General features: G+C 48.5%; 1 protein-coding gene across 2 annotated transcripts; it reads left to right on the top strand.

The window, feature by feature from the left end:
• Window positions 1–1,140: 1,140 nt before the first annotated feature.
• RTL6 (retrotransposon Gag like 6) lies at window positions 1,141–7,690 on the top strand. 2 transcript variants are annotated; one of them, XM_086404290.1, is made up of 3 exons: window positions 1,141–1,450; window positions 1,663–2,743; window positions 7,378–7,690. In XM_086404290.1, exon 2 carries the CDS (start codon window positions 1,985–1,987, stop codon window positions 2,702–2,704), a length of 720 nt encoding a protein of 239 aa, XP_086260416.1. In that variant the 5' UTR covers window positions 1,141–1,450; window positions 1,663–1,984; the 3' UTR covers window positions 2,705–2,743; window positions 7,378–7,690. The 2 variants fall into 2 exon arrangements, with proteins under 2 accessions (XP_086260416.1, XP_086260415.1); XM_086404289.1 differs by lacking the exon at window positions 7,378–7,690 and adding an exon at window positions 4,940–6,828.
• The last annotated feature ends 12,165 nt before the right edge of the window (window positions 7,691–19,855 follow it).

Genomic DNA, 19,855 nt, shown 5'->3' with positions numbered 1-19,855 from the left:
CATGGGGTTGCAAAGAGTGGGACACAACTGAGTGACTGAACAACAGTAAAGTGGGAAAAGCATACATCGTGTGTGCAAGTCGCTTCAGTCGTGTCTGACTCTTTTTGAGCCCATTGACCGCAACCTGTCAGGCTCCTCTGTTCATAGGATTCTCCAGGTAAGAATACTGCCATGCACTCCTCCAGGGGATCTTCCCGACTCAACAGATGGAATCCGCATCTCTTATGTCTCCTGCTTTGGCAGGTGTGTTCTTTACCACTAGTGCCATGTGGGAAGCCCCAAAGGCATCGTGAAGTGAATCAAATAGCTCATCCACTTTGGCCCAGTATTGTCTTCCCTTGACCATTACCCTGGTGGGGCTGGCAGAGAAAATGGCTGGGGTTCGCATACAAGCGTGGTTTATAAAACTTCCACATGGAAAATAAGATCAAGAACTCTCAAAAAGGGGTCTATCAAATAAACTGGGTAGGCGGTTTCATTGGAACATAGGCAGTAGTTGAAAACTATGCTTTTTAATGAACAGTGTTCAAAATTCAGTGTGCTATTAAGGTCGCAAAACAGTTCAAAAGACACAATAATTACTAATATTTTATAATATACTACATCTTAGAAAATGATTCGATGGAACTACAAAAATATTATTATTTCTTCTCTCAGGTGGAGGGACTCAGAGAGATATAAACTTTTTCAAAAGACTTCTTTGATATCAAAATTGTCTACAATGGATCTATACTACACAGAATTTTCTTGAAGTTAGTACAAAACGAAAGGCAAGTACAAATTTGTCCAACAGCGCTCTCTCATCACTCCAAAAATAGCAGCCACTTTTTTATATAAAAGTCAACAGGACAATGTATTTCATTGGTGTATATCATTTACTTTTTACCTGGCTACACGTTAGAAACAATAAATTCATCAAAACTCTCGGCTGAATTAAAAGAATATATATATGAAAAGCAAGCTTCATTTAAAAGAATAAATACAACCTATGCACACACAGCTTTATTAGCAGTCTTAGAATTTCAAAGGAAGACACCGCTTCTAATAACAAAATGTCAGTAACCACACCCATCACTGATTGGCTACTGAGGAAAGCCATAGGGCCTGTACGTCACTTCCGGGGCGGGACCTGGGCCGCGCGGGAGCTGGTGGTCTCCATGGCAACAAGCAGGGACCTCGCTAGGCCCGCCTGCCGCCCACACCTCCGCGGTGCCCGCTCCCCGCCCGCGCCACGACCCGGGCCTCGGTCCCAGCCTGGCTCGTGCTCCCGCCAGAAGCTGCCCGCGCCCGCCTCCCGCCGCCGCCGCCTCGACCTGACCTGACCGGGAAGCAGTTCCGGCGGGCCGCCGCCGCCGTGACTCATCGGCCGGTCCGCATCCCGGCGATCGGGCCATCTTGGTGGCGGCCGGCCCGGGAAGACGGAGCCGCGGAGGAAGCCGCGGAGACCCAGGTAGGCGCCCGCCGCCCGCCCTCGGCCCCCCGGCGCCGCCGCCGCGAGAGCTTCTTCCCTTTGTTCTGCCCCATGTGGGCGCCGGTCCTCTGGCGGGGGGGCGCCCGCCTCGCCGCCCGCCCTTTGCCCCTCCCACGCCGCCTCCCTCCCTTCGAACCCCCTTTCCGCAGTCGAAACCTTTTTTTTTTTTAAACCGTGTTTTCATCCTTCAGGGCCCTGCAGCCCACTGTGGCCTTGTGAGCGCGGCGATTCGGGAGCAACATCCGGAGCTCGGGATCCGCGAGGGCCTGCACCCCCTGCCTGGCCCGGGGCTGTGCGCATCTCTGGGTCCGTCTGCCCTGCCCTCTTGTTGGGTCTTCTCGGCCACGCTTGAGTCTTGAACCCCCACCCTTAACCCGATTGCTCTCTGGGTCTACCCAATTTTAGCATCACAGGTGCTCAGGTTCTGGGTTACCCAAACCCAACCCCAACCCCCCGTCACCACCACCTTCTCCACTTTTGTGAATCTCAGCCTTTCACTGACCTCTGGCCAACATGGTCCAACCCCAGACCTCAAAAGCTGAAACCCCAGCCTCTGCAGCTTCTCCTAGTGCCCCCATGGACGACGTCATCGACACCCTGACCTCGCTGCGCCTCACCAACTCGGCGCTCAGGCGCGAGGCCTCGACCCTTCGCGCAGAGAAGGCCAACCTCACCAACATGCTGGAGAGCGTGATGGCGGAGCTGACCCTGTTGCGCACCCGGGCTCGGATTCCCGGGGCGCTGCAGATCACCCCACCCATCTCGGCCATTACCTCCAATGGGACCCGGCCAATGACCACGCCTCCGACCTCGCTGCCAGAGCCCTTTTCCGGAGACCCCGGCCAGCTGGCGGGCTTCTTGATGCAGATGGACAGATTCATGATCTTCCAGGCCTCCCGCTTCCCGGGGGAGGCCGAACGAGTGGCGTTCCTCGTGTCCCGGCTCACTGGGGAGGCGGAGAAGTGGGCGATCCCCCACATGCAACCCGACAGCCCCTTACGAAACAACTATCAGGGATTCCTGGCCGAGTTGCGGAGAACCTACAAGTCTCCGCTGCGGCACGCCCGGCGCGCGCAGATCAGAAAAACTTCGGCCTCCAATCGAGCCATGCGGGAACGGCAGACCCTCTGCCGCCAGCTGGCCGCCACCGGCACAGCGCCCTGCCCGGTGCACCCAGCCTCCAGTGGGACCAGTCCAGCCCCGGCCCTGCCCACCCGAGCTCGGAACCTTTAGGAATGGGCCATCATCCTGGTCGCATCTGCAGCCATCCAGGTAGCATACCCCCTTTGCTGCGTAGAAGAAATGTCCATACCACAGCATCACTTTGTTTGAAGACGTCCCTTCCTGCCTCTGTAGACCTGCTCCATGAGGACATCTCCTGTCATCACTCTGGGGCACCCTGTGACCCACCTTGCTTCCTGGCATCACGTACTCGCTTGGGACCTCCACCGCATGTTTCCTTTCTCTTGCTTGCAATTCCAGCTCTTCTAGTGGCCTCAGCTCTGCTGCTTGGTTAGTCTCACTCACAATACACTTGGGACCATTTGAGCTGACGTTTTCCCCAGCCTGACCAGGTTCACGGATGCAGCCCCCCCACCCTCTGCAGGCCCTGGGGCAGTTCCCCACCTGATCGCCCTGTGAGCTTGCTGGTGCCAAAAAGAAGCCTCTTTGGCCAGGCAGGTGGCTTGACCTGGAGAGGGGAGTCTCAAGTGCTGCCAGCCTCTCCAGGGCCCAGTGGAGCAGGTAGGGGCCTCATCTCTGCTGTCAGTGTCCGAGTGATCACTGCCGGGAGTGAGTTTCCAGGGTTCTCAGGGGGCCAGCTTCACTCTGCACAGGAGTAGGCAGTCACTGTGCCCCACTGCTGCCCCTGGGAAGATGGACAGTGCAGCCTTAGGGGAGCGCCTCCAGAGGCCACACCCACCCCCCATCAGTGCCTGGCTTTAGCTGCCAGTGTTTTGATAGCACCGGGGTTGGGGGGAATCTGGAACTTGCCTGCTCAGAAGTTCAGTGTGACTGGAATCACTGGGCAGTTCCACATACGTGTCCATCTGTGCCTGAGGCCCCCTGGCAGGCTGAGGGATGGACTCAAGAGGCTCACTCTGCTGCCCTGGTCCCCGTGGGAGTCAGTGGTGGTGTGCAGCCCCCTCTTCTCTCTGACCCCCGCACGTGGAGGTGGGCCTGTCTGGCTTGAGACCTGTTCCCTTCTCCACGCAGGGGCGTGTGGCCTTCACCTCAGCTCCTGGAGCCACACACACGGTCTCTAGGTCTCCAAAGCCTCGGTAGCATGCCCTCCCCAGCCCTGGGCTGTACATCAGACATCTAGCCTCTGTCCCAGAAAACCTGGACTCAGGGCTGGGAGCCCCAGCTCTCCTGGACACATCATGGAGCCCTTAAGGCGAGGGGGTGTCTGCCTGTCTGACCCCAGCCGGGGCGGTGCTGGCATTTGCAAAGGAAAAGAGCAGTGGGCTGCCCAGGTCCGAAGGTGGTGACAGCGCAGGGCTGGCGCTCGGGTCCTGATTCCGAGAGACAGAGCCGTGCCTCTGAGTGCTGGGTGGCCTTGTGCTTTCCCCCCCTGGACGCCCAGAGTCACTTTCTAAACGAGGCTTGGCCAGGCCCTTTGACCTGGGTTGCTCCTGCCTTATTCGATACCAATGACACCCTGCCCCCAGGCTGTGGGGAAATGGGCCATCCTTCCCTGGGTTTATCGGTCCCAGCCTGACTGCAGGAGGATAACCTCTGGGCTCCCCGCTACAAGCCTGCATCTTGGGACCTCCAGAGATTGTCTCCTAGGACCCATGCCCTTCTGAGCAATTCGATGATGCTGGGGAGAGTGACTGTGTTCTTAAAAGTCCACTGCCTGCAAAGTCAAGGTGGTTCCATGGCTGCTGGAGTTCACGGACCACTGCCACCCGCTCATCGTAAACTCTGTTAGCCCAATTGCCCTGCTGAACCACTGCCTGAACGTAGGCTTCAGACCCCCCTAGATTCCGGCCAGACTGTTCAGGCGGGACCATGGTGCTCATTAAGCATGAAGTGGGGGAGACATAGGGGGGCCACTCTTCACGGGGACATGGGCTCTCCAGTGGGGGATACACAGACCCTTGCACTTCCTGCTCTCTTCTGCCTGCCTGCCAAGTAGAGGTACCCACAGCTGAAGGGGTATGGTGGCACCCACAGGAGAGGGGGCCTGCAGGGCTAGCTGGCACCTTGAAGGTTTCCACATGGCCTGGCCCAGCCAAGGCAGAGACCTAGCCTGAGAGCAGGGCAGGAACTGCTTGCCAACCTTGGGGTCTTCCCAGGTGGCATTCAGAAGTCCTACCGCATTCGCATCCGCGCCTTGTTTCAGCCGCTGCGCCTCGCTAGGCTGAGGCCTGCCTCTGCATGTGGGTCCTTGTGCCTGGCCCTGGCTGCTGCCCCAGCTTCGCTTGGCTTGGAGGTGTGGCAAGCCGTTGGTGCTCACGGTTACAGGTTGGGGACAGGTGCTGTTGGCCGTCCGTGGCCTTCTTGATTGCCTCCTGCGACCTCGGAAACCGGAGTGGATGTGAGGCCTGGGGTTGGATTTGGAAGAGGCCCCACGGTGGGAGCCCCCGGTGGCTCTAGTGGAAGACACCCTCGTCCGCAGCTGGAGAGGACACCCGCGCTCCATGCAGCCCAGAGCAAGAACGCATGGCTGAGAGGCTCAAGTTGGAGAAGGCAGTGGCAGGGGAGAGCTGCTCTGTACATATTTGGGGGTCATAATTTCTCTAAATTTAAGAGAACAGATGTTGCTTTATAAAAGGGCCAGGCAGTTAGTAGTGTTAACTGCATGTGCGGGAAGGGTTTATGTCTTCACGGTGTTCACGGTACTTGGACTACCTGTGACTGTTCCTTGGTCTCCACGTCGCCCCATCTGGTAAGGAAGATTCATAGTGTAGCAGGCACTATTTGCGATCAGAGTTAGCAGGGGCGACCTCTGGCTTGCTGTATCGTGCGACCTTGGGATTAACTTAATGTCCCAGAGCATTTCGGTGACTTCTGGGAAAAAACCAAGACCCGTGTCCCTGGTCCCAGGTGAGTATGTAACGAGGGAGTCGTGACACAGAGCCCAAAATTGCCGTGTGAAATGCAGGTAAGACTTTGCTGATGCGCAAGCTGCTGTTGTCAAGAGGGACAGAACCAACTGCTGGACCACGATTCTGGCCTTTAGAAGGATGAACAGATGTGGGGAGAGCTGGGTAGGTGCTTAGATTACTTTAAGGGAGCAGCCCTGTGAGTGTGTAAGAGCACACACACCCCAACCAGCTTCCAGGGCTGGGGTTTGGGCGGGAAGAGGGAGAGAACTTAGCAGAGGTCCTGTCCATCTTGCAGTCAGAGCAGGAAGCCTGGATCTCCTCTACCTGAGAAGCCTTAGGTTAGGGGCTTAGAGATGAAGACACAGCTGGACTCGAGAAGGCACGAAAGCTTTGCCGTGTGGGGAGAGGGCTGGGGTTTAGGAAAATCCCATCACCCACTGCGGGTGGACAGAGCCAATGAGTCTGGTGTAGTTGTGGGGTCCGCGTGTTGAGTGTGGCGGGCACAGCACAGACGCAGTAGATGGGGCGGGGGCTACTGCTGGCCCCTTGCTGCAGCACCACTAACTCCTTTTCATAAGTAACCACGTACTAGTTTGTCTCATTATCAAAGTCAACCTACACATTATAGAAATTTTGGAAAATGGAGTAGAAAGATGTACAGTTTTAACATTTGGCGTCTCTCCTTCCAGTCTCCCCTCACCCCAATCATGGTTCCTCTGCTTCTATAACACTGGGGTGCCACCTTCTGTAACACGGTCCTGTGTAGCTGTTCTCACTCATGTCACGGGCAACTTTCTCAGTTCATTTTGAAATGGCTGTGTCCTCCCCCATCAGGCAGTGCCAGTGATTGATCACCAATGCTCTTACTCATTTTTCACCATTGGAAATCGACAACTATCTTTGTGCGTAAAGCTTTCCCCGATTCAAGTTATTTCCTTAGGATAGATCCTCAGAGGTGGGGTGATGGAATTAAAGAATATAAGAACCTTCGAGGCTCTGATTACTTATTGACAGTTTCCAGAAATGTTTGTGTCCATTTACATGGCCACCAGCAAGGATAAATGTTCCCGTCTACCATCTTGCCAGCACTGAGTGTTCTCATCTGGTTAAATATTTGCTAATCTGGTCATGGAAAAATAGCATTGTATTTTAGTTTGCATTTTTTTTTTTAATTTCTGGCAAACTAGAACATCTTTCACATTAAGCAGTTGTATTTCTTTTGTGCGTTGTCGTGTCCTCTGCTCTTACCTACTGGCATTTGATACGTTTGTATGAGCTCGTTGCATATTAAAGATATTAACCTGTTGTGTGTTGTGCTCGCTGCACGTGTTTCCGGCTTTTTATTGCTGAGATTTTAACCTGATGCATAGCCAGTCTGTCCCTTCACTGGGCCGTGTGCCCACCAGACTAACACAATGCAGGCGCTTACATTTGTCCCTTTTGTTCATGGCTGTATCCCTGCACCTGTAACGGTGTGTTAGGACACACAGTAGGTATGCCACAAGCGTTTGTGGGACCGTTACATGGATGGATGTGCTGAGTGCTGGGACCCCACCGAAGCACTTACAGACCCAGGACTGCTCACAGGCCTTTTGGCCCCAGAATCCCTTCACTCATTCAAAATCCTTTAGGACCCCAGAGAGCTTCTAATATAGGTTTTATCAGTATTTACTATATCGCAAATTAAGATGGAGAATGTTTCTAAATGCTATTTAGAAGATAAACTCATTACCTGACCACATAAACAGCATATTTTAAAGAAAACTGTTTTTTAAAAAATGGGGGGAGGGGTGGTGCAGTTTTCACTAAATTCTTTCATGGTTTTGCAAATTTCTTTCATGTCTGGCTTAATAGAAGACAGCTGGGGCGTCAGACCTGCCCCTGCTCTTCATCTTTTGCAAGATCACCCATCATGTAGTCTCTGGAAAATTCCGCTGTACACTCAGGAGACAGTAGGAGTGGAAAACGCCCAGATACTTTGGTAGCATTATGAAAACAGGAATGCCTCCCAGGCCCGGAAGAGGTCCCGCCCACTTTGAGAACCTCTGGTGCAAGAAGAGACAGAACAGTCCGTCCTGCAAACACCTCCATCTGTTCTTTGTGGTTTCCTTCGCTGCTTTAAGGTCTTTGTTTCCCTCTAGAATTAATAAAGACATTTCTGGAGTTAGTTTGGTTTGTAGTGCGAGGTGAAGGTCTGACTTGACTTCTCCGTGTTTAAGCCAATAACCCGAGCTCATCTACTCTCATCTATTTTAACTTCATTCTCTGCTTCATTCGTGCGTTTCTTCATCCCATCTGAAAATCTTACCTATCAGAGGGCCGACTTTCCCAATATCTGATGATCCATTTTCTTCCCCCAGAACCGCCTTTTAAAAAATGATTTCGGGGCTTCCCAGGTGGCTCAGTGGTAAAGAATCCACCTGCCAATGCAGGAGACACGAGTTGGCTACCTGGTCTGGGGAGATGCCCCATGTCTCAGAGCAGCTAAAGCCCAGGCACCACAGCTGCTGAGCCTGTGCTCTAGAGCCTGGGAATTGCGACTGAGGAGCCCGTGCACCCTAGGGCTTGTGCTCTGCAACAACCGGAGCCACCGCAGTGAGGCAAGTCTGTGTACTGCGCCAAAGGGGAGCCCTCCCGGGCCACAGCTAGAGAAGAAAAGTCCACGCGGCAGTGGAGTATCCAGCCCAGCCAGAATTAAATAAAACCGAAAAATGATTTTGTGTTATATTTTGTGCTCCTCTCTACTGGGGGGATCTGCCCCTTCTGGTTTTCTTGGCTATTCTTGCCAGATGAACATAAAAATGGATTCTAAATTTTGCTCCACCTCCCGGTACAGGCACAGGGCTGCCCAGTCCCGTACAGGCCAGCGCCCTGGAGGGTGGGTGGCCTCTGCTCTTTCTGCCCTCGGAAGGCCCTGCCCGGGGCATTTCAACCAACATTCCTCTCTGACTGGTGGCTGGTTTGGGGTTGGGATAAAAATCTATGCCCCGAGTGGCCAACCTGCTGTGTGCTGAAGCATCTTCTGTTTGGAAGTATCTAGAGCGCTGGCTGGCCCCGGAAGGCTGGCCCTGAGAGGTTTACAAGGGCCAGCCTGCCTCTTTCCGTGGACCTTCCCTGGGTTCCGGAGCCTCTCGAGGTATCTGGGAAGTGTTGCGGATTCCAAATGGTATTGAAAGTGAAAGTGAAGTCGCTCAGTCATCTCCGACTCTGCGACCCGGTGGACTGTAGCCCACCAGGCTCCTCCATCCATGGGATTCTCCAGGCAAGAATACTGGAATGGGTTGCTATTTCCTTTTCCAGGGGATCTTCCTGACCCAGGGATCGAACCCGGGTCTCCCTCATTGCAAGCAGACACTTTAACCTCTGAGCCACCAGGGACGCCCTGCCAAATGGTATTGTGTCCCCAGAAATCTGCCAGTCACACTTTAAGCAGCACATTTAAACCAGCAGAGAGAGCCTGCCGACTCTCTCAGATCTTATCTGAGCAGTCTCAAATACGGGAGGCCTCTGTGATCAGCCGGTGAGTTTCCAGCGGTTGCCTCAGGCTCCCGGCCTCTGCTGAAGCCTCTTGCTGTCAAGAAATGTGACGGTCACCTCTAGGCATGCACTGTCCGGGGGCATCAAGCTGGGCTCTCCCTGGTGGAGCCAAGACCACACACGAGAGGGAAAGCCTGTGTTCTGAACTTGGAGAGCGGCTGACAGGCCGTCAGCCCCACACCTGTGCGGACGGCCTAGCTGGGTCACCCTACCAGCCCTAAACACAGAGCACTGGTAGGCTGGCAGCTTCTTTGCCAAGTTTTCTCTTCTTCCCTGATGGCTCAGCTGGTGAAGGATCCTCCTGCAATGCGGGAGAGCTGGGTTCGATCCCTGGGTTGGGAAGATGCCCTAGAGAAGGGAGAGGCTCCCCACTCCAGTATTCTGGCCTGGAGAATTCCATGGACAGTAAAGAGTCAGACACGACTGAGCGACTTTCACTCACTGGGCAAAAAGCTGGACCACGCTCCCCAGCCTCCTCTCCAGCCCAGCGGGGCTCAGTGACGTGCAGAAATGCCGGCGGGAGGGCTGGTCTGTGTTCTTCCTCCTTCAACCCTTGGATCCCTGCTGATGGTCAAGGTGACCTTGGCAAACACACAGTGAGGGGAGCAGGCCCGCAGGACAGAGGCTCCAAGCCATAGTTTGGGGGAGTGCTGCCAGGGTCCCCCAAAGGCGGGGCCCACCAGGCGGCAGGCCTGGGGCCTGGAGCGTGACTGGGTGGTGGTCACCCAGCGGTGGCGGGTGGGGGCGTGAAGCGGGGCCGATGGTCTGAGGAGGGGTGAGCCCCCCAGCCACTCAGTGCCGAGTGGGGGCCACAGAGAGGCCGCAGCGTCCCCAGGAGCCCTGAGTCCTCCTCGCCTGAGTAGCCTTGCACAGGAGCCAGTGTGGCCTGGGGAGGCCAAGAGTGAAGCCAAGAGACGAAGTTAGTCCCTCCAAAGCCTCTGGGGTCACAGAGAGCTCTGGCTAGCCCTGGGGAGAGGGGACGAGACACACCCAGAATTGCATTTGAGCCGAATATTCCCCAGAAGTACTTACCAGGTGGTGTTAGCGGTGAAGAATCTGCCTGAAATGGGGGAGTCACAGGAGATGCAGGTTCGATTCCTAGATTGGGAAGATCCTACAGAGGAGGAAATGGCAACCCACTCCAGTATTCTTGCCTGGAGAATCCATGGACAGAGGAGCCTGGGGGGCTCCAGTCCATGGGATCGCAAGAGTTGGACACGACTGAGGGACTTAGACGCACGCACAGGCAGATGCTTAGTTTTAACAAGCGCCCGTTCTACAAACAAAAATGACAAGCCTCGGAATGTGGCCAAGATATCGTTCAGGAACCGCACACCTCGTGGGAAGGGGTTTGATAGATCCCTCTGGACTGGAGTTTGGAAGAAACAAAATTGTTGCTATTTCTATTCCCAATGAGTTGAGATGCCTCAATAAACCAATTCCACTTCATTCACTAAAAGGATGAAAACCCCACAAAGCTATGAAATAACAAAACAGGAAACGCAGAGAAAACTCTGGTATTCTCAACCCTACAGGAGCTTCAGGGCATGAAAAACAGTGTGTTGGCCCTTTGCACGCCGACTGCCGGAAGGGTTTAGAAGAACCTTTGGAATCTGAATGAGCAAAGGACCAGATAGCACACTGCTGTGTACCTGCCGTCTGCCAGAGACGGTGCTAGAAGCTGAAGATGCAAGGGTGAGCAGGTCAGAGGACACAGTGGCCCCTGTGGAGTCCTCCTCCTTGCTGGAGGGTGGGGGACGAGAACAACAAACCCATGCGTACCTCATACGAAGGAGGGGGCAGATAGGGTCCAAGGTGGTCTCTAGAAGAGCTTGAGACTCGGCAGAGCCCCAAGGAAAAGAGAGAAGGGGGCTTAGGCTCAAGCCTGACTGTGGTGCTGAAGAGGAAAAGTTTTATGCAAATCCCTGTACGTCTTAAAACCGACAGTGTCTTAGACTCAAGGAACTATTTTTTTTTTCCGACTTGAGATTACACTGAATAACGCTTCTGCGTTCTCCATAAAGTTGACTTAATACGACACACATTTTATCACGCTCTTACAAAGGTTATTTGAAAACAAACTAACCGCTTCATAATATTTCCTCACATTGAGGTATATAATTTGTGTAGCTGTTCTTCACAGACTGGCTCCATTAAAAAAAAAAAAAAAAAGTCAAGATATAATTTACATACAGTGAAGCGAACAGAGTTTAAGTGCATACTTGGGTGCGCTTTGACAAATATGTGTGCGCATGTCACCCCCTCTAAATCAAGATGTGGAACACATTCATCACTCCAGAAAGTTCCCTGGTGCCACCTGCCAGTCAATCTCTCCCCACGCCTGCTGGGCAACCACTGTTTTAATATCTGTGCCCATAGATTCGCTTTGACTGTTCTGGAATTTCACATCAATGGATTCATGAAGCATGCACTCCCTTGTATTTTAAGCGTTTCTTGTTATTAGGGCGTTTTAACATCCATCCATGTTGGTACTTATTTTTGTTCAGTTGCTAAATTTTGTCCGATTCTTTGTGACCCAGCACACCAGGCTCCCCTGTCCTTCAGTATCTCCCAGAGTTTGCCCAAATTTGTATCCATTGCGTCAGTGATGTCATCCAGCCGTCTCATCCTCTGCAACCCCTTCTCCTTTTGCCTTTAATCTTTCCCAGCATCAGGGTCTTTTCTAATGAGTCGGCTCTTTACATCAGGTGGCCAAAGGAATGGAACTTCAGCTTCAGCACCAGTCCTTCTAAGGAACATTCAGGAATGGTTTCCTTTAGGATTGACTGGTTTGATCCCCTTGCTGTCCAAGGGACCCTCAAGAGCCTTCTCCAACACCACAATGGTGGTGCAAGTATTGGCCATTCATTACTCATTACTGCTGATTAACAGTCCACTCATTCTGTAGATGGACCCTGGCTGTTTCACCATTCATCTGTTAATGGACATCTAGGCTATTTCCAGAGAAGGCAATGGCACCCCACTCCAGTACTCTTGCCTGGAAAATCCCATGGACGGAGGAGCCTGGTGGGCTGCAGTCCATGGGGTTGCTGAGGGTCGGACACGACTGAGCGACTTCACTTTCACTTTTCACTTTCATGCTTTGGAGAAGGAAATGGCAACCCACTCCAGTGTTCTTGCCTGGAGAATCCCAGGGACGGGGGAGCCTAGTGGGCTGCCATCTATGGGGTCGCACAGAGTTGGACACGACTGAAGTGACTTAGCAGCAGCAGCAGCAGCAGGCTATTTCCAGGTTGGGCAAATACAAATGAAGTTGCTATGAACATCCCCAGAAAAGCCTTCTTGTGTACTTGTTTGCATTTCTCTTGGGTGAATACCAGGAGCTGAATTGCTGGCTCATAGGCACTCTGTATCGCTTTACAAGAAACTGCCAAACTGCCTCCAGGATGGTCACACCGTTTTACATTCGTGTGTGTGAGTTCTCGTTGGTCTGGCTTCCTCTCTTCACGTGCTGTTTTCAGTCATTTTAATTTCAGCTCTTCTGGTTGGTGGGTAAGAGTATCCCATAACGGTTTTTCTTTACGTTTACCTGAATTGAGATGGTCCTGAGCCTATCTTTGTGAGCCATGAATGTATTTTCCCTCCTGATGTTTTATGAACGATACCAAACATACAAAAAAGTTGAAAAAAAAAAAAAACTGTACCATAAACATCCAAATATCCACCAGCTATATTCTACAAGGAACACTATGCTGAATTTTCTTTACTACAAGTCCATCCATTCTTCCATCCATCCTCAACATCTTACTTTTAATGCATAGCAAAGTAAGTGAAAAACACTAGGTTACTTCACTCCTAAACACTTGGCATGCAGGTCACACACTAGACTTCAGTATTTGTTACAGTTAACTTTTTATCTGTGGGAGGAGGATTAATTCACCTATAGTGAAAGCATCATCAAATTTTTTTTTTTTTGCCACTCTGAGTGCCACTGGGATCTTGGCTCCCCGACAAGCGATTGAACCCTTGTCCTCTGCCTTGGAAGCATGGAATCTTAACCACTGGACCCACCAGGGAAGTCCTGAAACCATCAGTTTTAAGAATACCATCTGAGGAGTTTTGAAAAATGCATCCGCCATCCAGCCATCTAATGGGTCACTGTTACCCAAGCCCCTATCAATGTATAGTACATCACCAGCCAGAAAGTTCCCTGGTGCTCCTCCCCAGTCTTAAGAATTTTTGTCAATCTGCAAGATGCAGTGTCCTGTATTTCCTTTCAAAAAATTATGATTTTAACTTAAAAATTTTTATTGAAATACAGTTGATTCACAGTGCTGTGTTTATTTCAGGTGTATAGCAGAGTGATCCAGTTATCCATATCTATGTATATATCTATTTTTTTAAGATTCTCTTCCGGTTTTAACTTTTACATGTAGGTTCTGATTCATCTCAAATGAATATTTTGTCAGCAATATGAGATGGGGTTGAAATTTGTCCCCCCACCATATGAATATCTAATTGCTTTAGAATAATTTGTTGAAAGACTCTATCTGTCCATTGGATTGCTTTGGTGACTGTTTAAGTCAAGTGACCAAATAGAATTTGTCTACTTCTGGACTCCTTAAATCGACTTGTCTCCTCCCATGCCAGCACCATGCCCTCTTGGTTACTCTGACTTTGCAGTAAGCTCTGAACTCAGGGTGTATAAATGCTGCACCGATGTTCTTCCTTTTCAAGATCCCTGTGGGAAGCCTACATCTGTGCGCTCCAGTTAGTAAGTCACTAGGCACATGCGGTTATTTAAATTTATTAAAATTAAGTAAAACGAAAGATTTAGTTCCTTGGATACAATAACCACATTTTAAATGCTCAAGAAAGCATTTCCATGATCATAGTTCTATTTTAGGTCCTTTGCAATTCTATATAAATTTTATAATCATTTCATCAATTTCTATTAAGAAAGCCCGCTGGGGGTCTGATTGGAAAGGAATTGAATCTACAGATTTAAGTGGTGGGAAACTGACATTTTAATAACGTCGAGGCTTCCAATACATGAATATGGTTTATTGCTCACTTTGTTTAGAATTTCTTTAATTTTTCTCAGCAGTTCTGCAGTTAATGTCCTTTTACGTCTTTTGTGAACTTATTCCCAAGGATTTTATGATTCTTGGTAATATTTTAAATGGAATAAAAAAAATTAATTTTGTAATTGTTTGTTGCTAATGTATAAATGGAAGGAAAGTTATGACCAACCTAGATAGCATATTGAAAAGCAGAGACATTACTTTGCCAACAAAGGTCCATCTAGCCAAGGCTATGGTTTTTCCAGTGGTCATGTATGGATGTGAGAGTTGGCCTGGGAAGAAAGCTGAGCGCCGAAGAAATGATGCTTTTGAAGTGTGGTGTTGGAGAAGACTCTTGAGAGTCCCTTGGACTGCAAGGAAATCCAACCAGTCCACTCTAAAGGAGATCAGCCCTGGGTGTTCTTTGGAAGGACTGATGCTAAAGCTGAAACTCCAGTACTTTGGCCACCTCGTGGGAAGAGTTGACTCATTGGAAAAGACTCTGATGCTGGGAGGGATTGGGGGCAGAAGGAGAAGGGGATGACAGAGGATGAGATGGCTGGATGGCATCACTGACTCGATGGACGTGAGTCTGAGTGAACTCCGGGAGTTGGTGATGGACACGGAGGCCTGGCGTGCTGCGATTCATGGGGTCACAAAGAGTCAGACACGACTGAGCGACTGAACTGAACTGAACTGAATGTATAAAACCCAAACTCATTTTTATATTTGCTTTTATTCTGTGACTTTGCTAAATTCCTGCATTAGTTCTGGTAGTTATCCCCAACCTTTTCAGGATTTTCTACACTCACGATCGTATTGTCTGTGAATAAAGAGAGTTTATGTCTGTCTTTTCATTCTGGATGTCTTTTATTTTTTCTCGCCTTTCACATTGTCTAGGGCTTTCTAATACAGTGTTAGACAGAAGTCATGGATTAAATAGTCTTGCCTTATTCCTGACCCGGAAAGCATTGTTAATATTTCATATTAGCTGTAATGCTAAGTAGTAGTTTCTTATACATACCTTTTAACAGATTCATGAGCTTTTCATCCATCCCTCCTTTGTGAGAGTTCTTTTTTTTTTTTTAAATCATGAATAGATGTTGAATTCTGTTCAGTGCTTTTTCTGCAATTTAAACAATCATATTTTTCTCTTTCATCCTGTTAACATGGTGAATTAAAATGACTGATTTTCAAAAGCAAAACCAACCCTGTATTCTCAGGATAAACACAACGTGGTAATCCAGTATTATCCTTTTTATAAAATGGTGCATTTGCTTTGCTAATATTTTAAAGTACCTTTTGTGTTTGTTATTGATAGGGATATTGGGCTGTCATTTTCTTTTCTGCAACGTCTCTGTTATTAGGGTTTATGCTCACCTCATGAAAGATTAGGAGCTCTTCCTCTCTGTTTTCTGAAAGAGTTTATGTAAGATTAGATTATTTCTTCCTCAATTGTTTAGGATCTGGAGTTGACCATAAAGACGGCTGAGCATCAAAGAATCGATGCTTTCAAATTGTGGTGTTGGAGAAGACTCTTGAGAGTCCCTTGGACTGCAAGGAGATCAAACCAGTCCATCCTAAAGGAGATCAGTCCTGAATATTCATTGGATGGACTGATGCTGAAGCTGAAGCTCCAATACTTTGGCCACCTGCTGTGAAGAGCCAACTCATTGGAAGACCCTGATGCTGGGAAGATTGAGGGCAAAAGGAGAAGTAGGTGGCAGAGGACTAGATAGTTAGATGGCATCACCAACTCAGTGGGCATGAGTGTGAGCAAACTCCAGGAGTTGGTGAAGAACAGGGAAGCCTGGTGTGCTGCGGTCCCTGGGGACTGCAGGAGGAGCCCGACACAATTTAGTGACTGAACAACGATGAAGTGTTTGTTAGTGAGTTCAGTTTCGTTAGCAATTCAATGGGCCTGGTCAGTCATGTTTCATCTTTAGTGAACTTTGTAGGGTGTGTCTTTTTTGGGAATGTGTCTATTTTATCCAAGTGAGCAAGTTTACTTGCATAGCATTGTTGATAATATTCCTTATTGAAATCGATAGCATCTCAAGTGTTTTCCCCTCTTCTACTGCATAATATTGTGTCTTTTTTTAAAAAACATTCTGATTAGATGTTTATCAATTTTACTGATCTTTGCAAACTACCATTTTTTCTTTCATTGATTTACTCCACGTTTCTGTTTTCCATATCATTGATTTCTGCTCTTTGTTCTCTTTTTTTTTAATTGAAGTATAGTTGATCTACAGTGCCATGTTAATTTCTGCTCTATAGCAAAGTGACTCAGGTACACACACACACACACACACACAGAGACATATATATTCTTTTTCGTATTCTTTTCCATTATAGTTTATCACAGGATACTGAATATAGTTTCTGAGCAACAGAACCTTGCTGTTTCTCCATTCTATATGTAATAGTTTGTATCTGCTAATCCCGAACTCGCCATCCATCCCTCCTCCACTCCCCTCCCCGCCTTGGCAACCACCAATCTATTCTTTATATTCCGGATTCTGTTTCTGTGTCATAGGTAGGTACGTTTGCGTCATATTTCAGATTCTACAAATAAATGATACCATATAGTATTGCCTTTCTCTTTCTGACTTACTTCACTTAGTATGTTCATCTCTAGGTCTATCTGTGTTCCTGCAAATGCATTTGTTCTTTTTATGGCTGAGTAATATTCCATTGTTTATATATACCAAGGAAGTATGTATGCTTCTTTATCCTTTTGCCTGTTGATGGATATCTAGTTTTTTTCCATGTCTTGCCTATTGTGCATAGTGCTGCTATGAATATAGGTCTGCATGTATCTTTTTGAATTACAGTTCTGTCCAGGCAAATGCCCAGGAGTGGGATTGCTGGATCATATGGTAATTCTGTTTTAGTTTTCTGAGGAACCTCCACACTTTCTCTATAGTGGCTGCACCAGCTAACACTGCCACCAACAGAGCAAGGGGGCTCCCTTTTCCTCACCCCGTCTCCATCTGCTTTTCTCTTGATTATTCCCTTCCTTCTGCTTCCTCTGGGTTGCATCCGCTCTTCCTTTTCGCATCTTGTAAGGTGGAAGACGCCTCTTGCTTCTCCAGAAGCAGTGGGTCTTCCCTAGGTGGCGCTGTAGGGAGAACTTCCTACTCTGATACAGGAGGCAAGAGTGGTCTTGAAGGTTTGCACATCAAATGGAGCACAGCTTTCTCTGGCCTCCTGTCCTGCCCCCACTGTCCGTCGTGGGCACCAGGTCAGGGTCCGTGGGAAAGAGCTGTGAACGGGGCGTCCACAGTGTGTAGGGCCCCCGGTCCTTCTAAGTGGTCACACTAGTCGTGAGAATTTGAGAATTTATTAAAGTGTCAGCTCTTTTCTCCTGATCTGTCTTTTAAAATTTTATTTATTTATTTGGCTGCTCTGGGTCTTAGTTGTGGAATACAGGATCTTTAGTTGCAGCAGGTGGGGTCTTGTTCCCTGACCAGGGATCAAACCCAGGCCCCCTTGAACTGGGAGTGCGCGGTCTCAGCCCCTGGGCCACCAGGGAAGTCCCTCTCCTGACCTGTCTCTGTGATGCCCTTTCCTCCATGCTTAGCAGAAGGTGGAGAAACTGATATCCCCATCTCTGCACAGAGAGGTTGCCACTGTATAAAATTCCCGTTCCTTCGTTTCCTTATAATCTGAGCTCTCTTATGGGCTCAAGAAAAATTGTGATTTTGGAGATTATCAGCTTTTCCTCATCATGAGGTTGAGTATGGTGTTCTCTTGCCATTTTCTACACCCTGAAACTACTTGGCTTTTTTTTTTAAGTTATGTTTTCTATTTTATTGAACATATATTCAAACTCATTAAACATTTTAATTATTTTTTTTGCCAGAAGATTATAGGAAAACATAAATTCATTTTTATTTCTACTTGGATGCAAGTTTCCTGCTCACATACATTGCCATTAGTCAATTAATAATCAATTACATTGGATTAAAGAACACATTATGAATTTGCCTGTACTGAAAACATTGAGTTAAAAAAGTGAACACTCTGTAAACCTCACCTTTACTAGTGGCCCAATGTCTTCCTCTTTTTCCCTTTAGAATATAGAATATTTTAAAATTCTGTTAAAGAACACGTAAGCAGGAAATGTTAGAAGAAAATTTATTTGAACGGCTTAAAAGAGAAGATAGTCTCTGACCAGTACAAGAACATAATATGATGAAAAAGCCGATTAGTAGGCATAAGTGTTTGGTAAAAGCTCTGGGGATCTTCCCAGGTGGCACAGCGGTAAAGAATCCACCCGCCAATGCAGAAGACGCAGGAGATGTGTGTTCACACCCTGGGGCATAAAGATCCCCTGGAGGAGGAAATGCCAATCCACTGCAGTATTCTCGCTGGGAGAATTCCACAGAGGACCCTGGCCAGTGGGCTGCAGTCCATGGGGCCACAAAGAGTTGGATGCAACCGAGCAGGCACACAGAAGCTAGGGGGCAAAGGAGGAGAAATGGTTATTTCCTGAGGAGTCCAAGAGACACTCCCTAGGGCTTTCATGTATTTAATTCGTAGACATTGGACTGACTCGGCTTTTTAAAAAACAAGAAGAGAAAGGAAAATAGCTTCTTTTACTCACGATTCATATGTGTTTTTGATTTAAAGTTGTTGATAGAGCACATTTTCCCTCACCAATGTAACTTTTCAAAAAATGTAATGACTGTCCATATCCACTTAAAAAATTTTTTTTTCCTAAATATTTATTTATTTGGCTGCACTGGGTCTTGGTTGGGGTGTCCAGGCTTCGTTGTTCCACTCCATGTGGGATCGTAGTTCACCCACCAGGAATTGAACCTGCATCTCCTGCATTGCAAGGAGCCCACCAGGGAGACACTCATACCCACTCTTTATTTCTCACAAACCTAACTTTCCATAATGTTTATCAGTTTGTTCCATTTTACAAAAATAATACATGATCATTGTAGAAAATTAGAAAATAGAGTATAGAGTGTAAGTAGAGTATAAAGGAAACAATAAAATGTAAGAGATCAGTTTCAAATAAAATTAAGTACAAAATAATGTATATGTATAAAAAATTAAACATTGCAGAATATACAGGGTAAAACACAAGGTAAGCCGTCGATGAGATCACGGCATCCGGTCCCATCACTTCATGGCAAATGGATGGGGAAACAGTGGCTGACTTTATTTTTCTGGGCTCCAAAATCACTGCAGATGGTGACTGCAGCCTTGAAATTAAAAGACACTTACTCCTTGGAAGGAAACTTATGACCAGCCTAGACACCATAGTAAAAAGCAGAGACATTACTTTGTCAGCAAAGGTCCGTCTAGTCAAGGCTATGGTTTTTCCAGTAGTCATGTATGGATGTGAGAGTTGGACTGTAAAGAAAGCTGAGCACTGAAGAATTGATGCTTTTGAACTGTGATGTTGGAGAAGACTCCAGGAGACCTGGGTTTGATTCCTGGGTTGGGAAGATCCCCTGGAGAAGGAAATGGCAACCCACTCCAGTATTCTTGCCTGGAGAATCCCATGGACAGAGGAGCCTGGAGGGCTATGGTCCATGGGGTCACAATAGTTGGGCATGACTTAGCGACTAAACCACAACACCAAGGCTTCTATGCACTGTTTGAATTTTCTGTGTCCCTTTCAGATGTTTTGCTACATAAAACCATACACAATAAGTAAGTTCACACCAGCTAAGTTCATATCTAAGGCAGCTACGTCTCAGGGCCCTACGGAGTACAAGGTCACCTGGGAATGAGGGCATCCCCAACAC

Source organism: Bos grunniens, chromosome 5, assembly GCF_055505025.1.
Source record: "Bos grunniens cultivar Pamir isolate PY7600 chromosome 5, Bosgru_T2T1.0, whole genome shotgun sequence".
In the NCBI taxonomy this organism is placed as follows: domain Eukaryota; kingdom Metazoa; phylum Chordata; class Mammalia; order Artiodactyla; family Bovidae; genus Bos; species Bos grunniens.
This window is presented reverse-complemented; position numbering and strand designations above follow the sequence as displayed.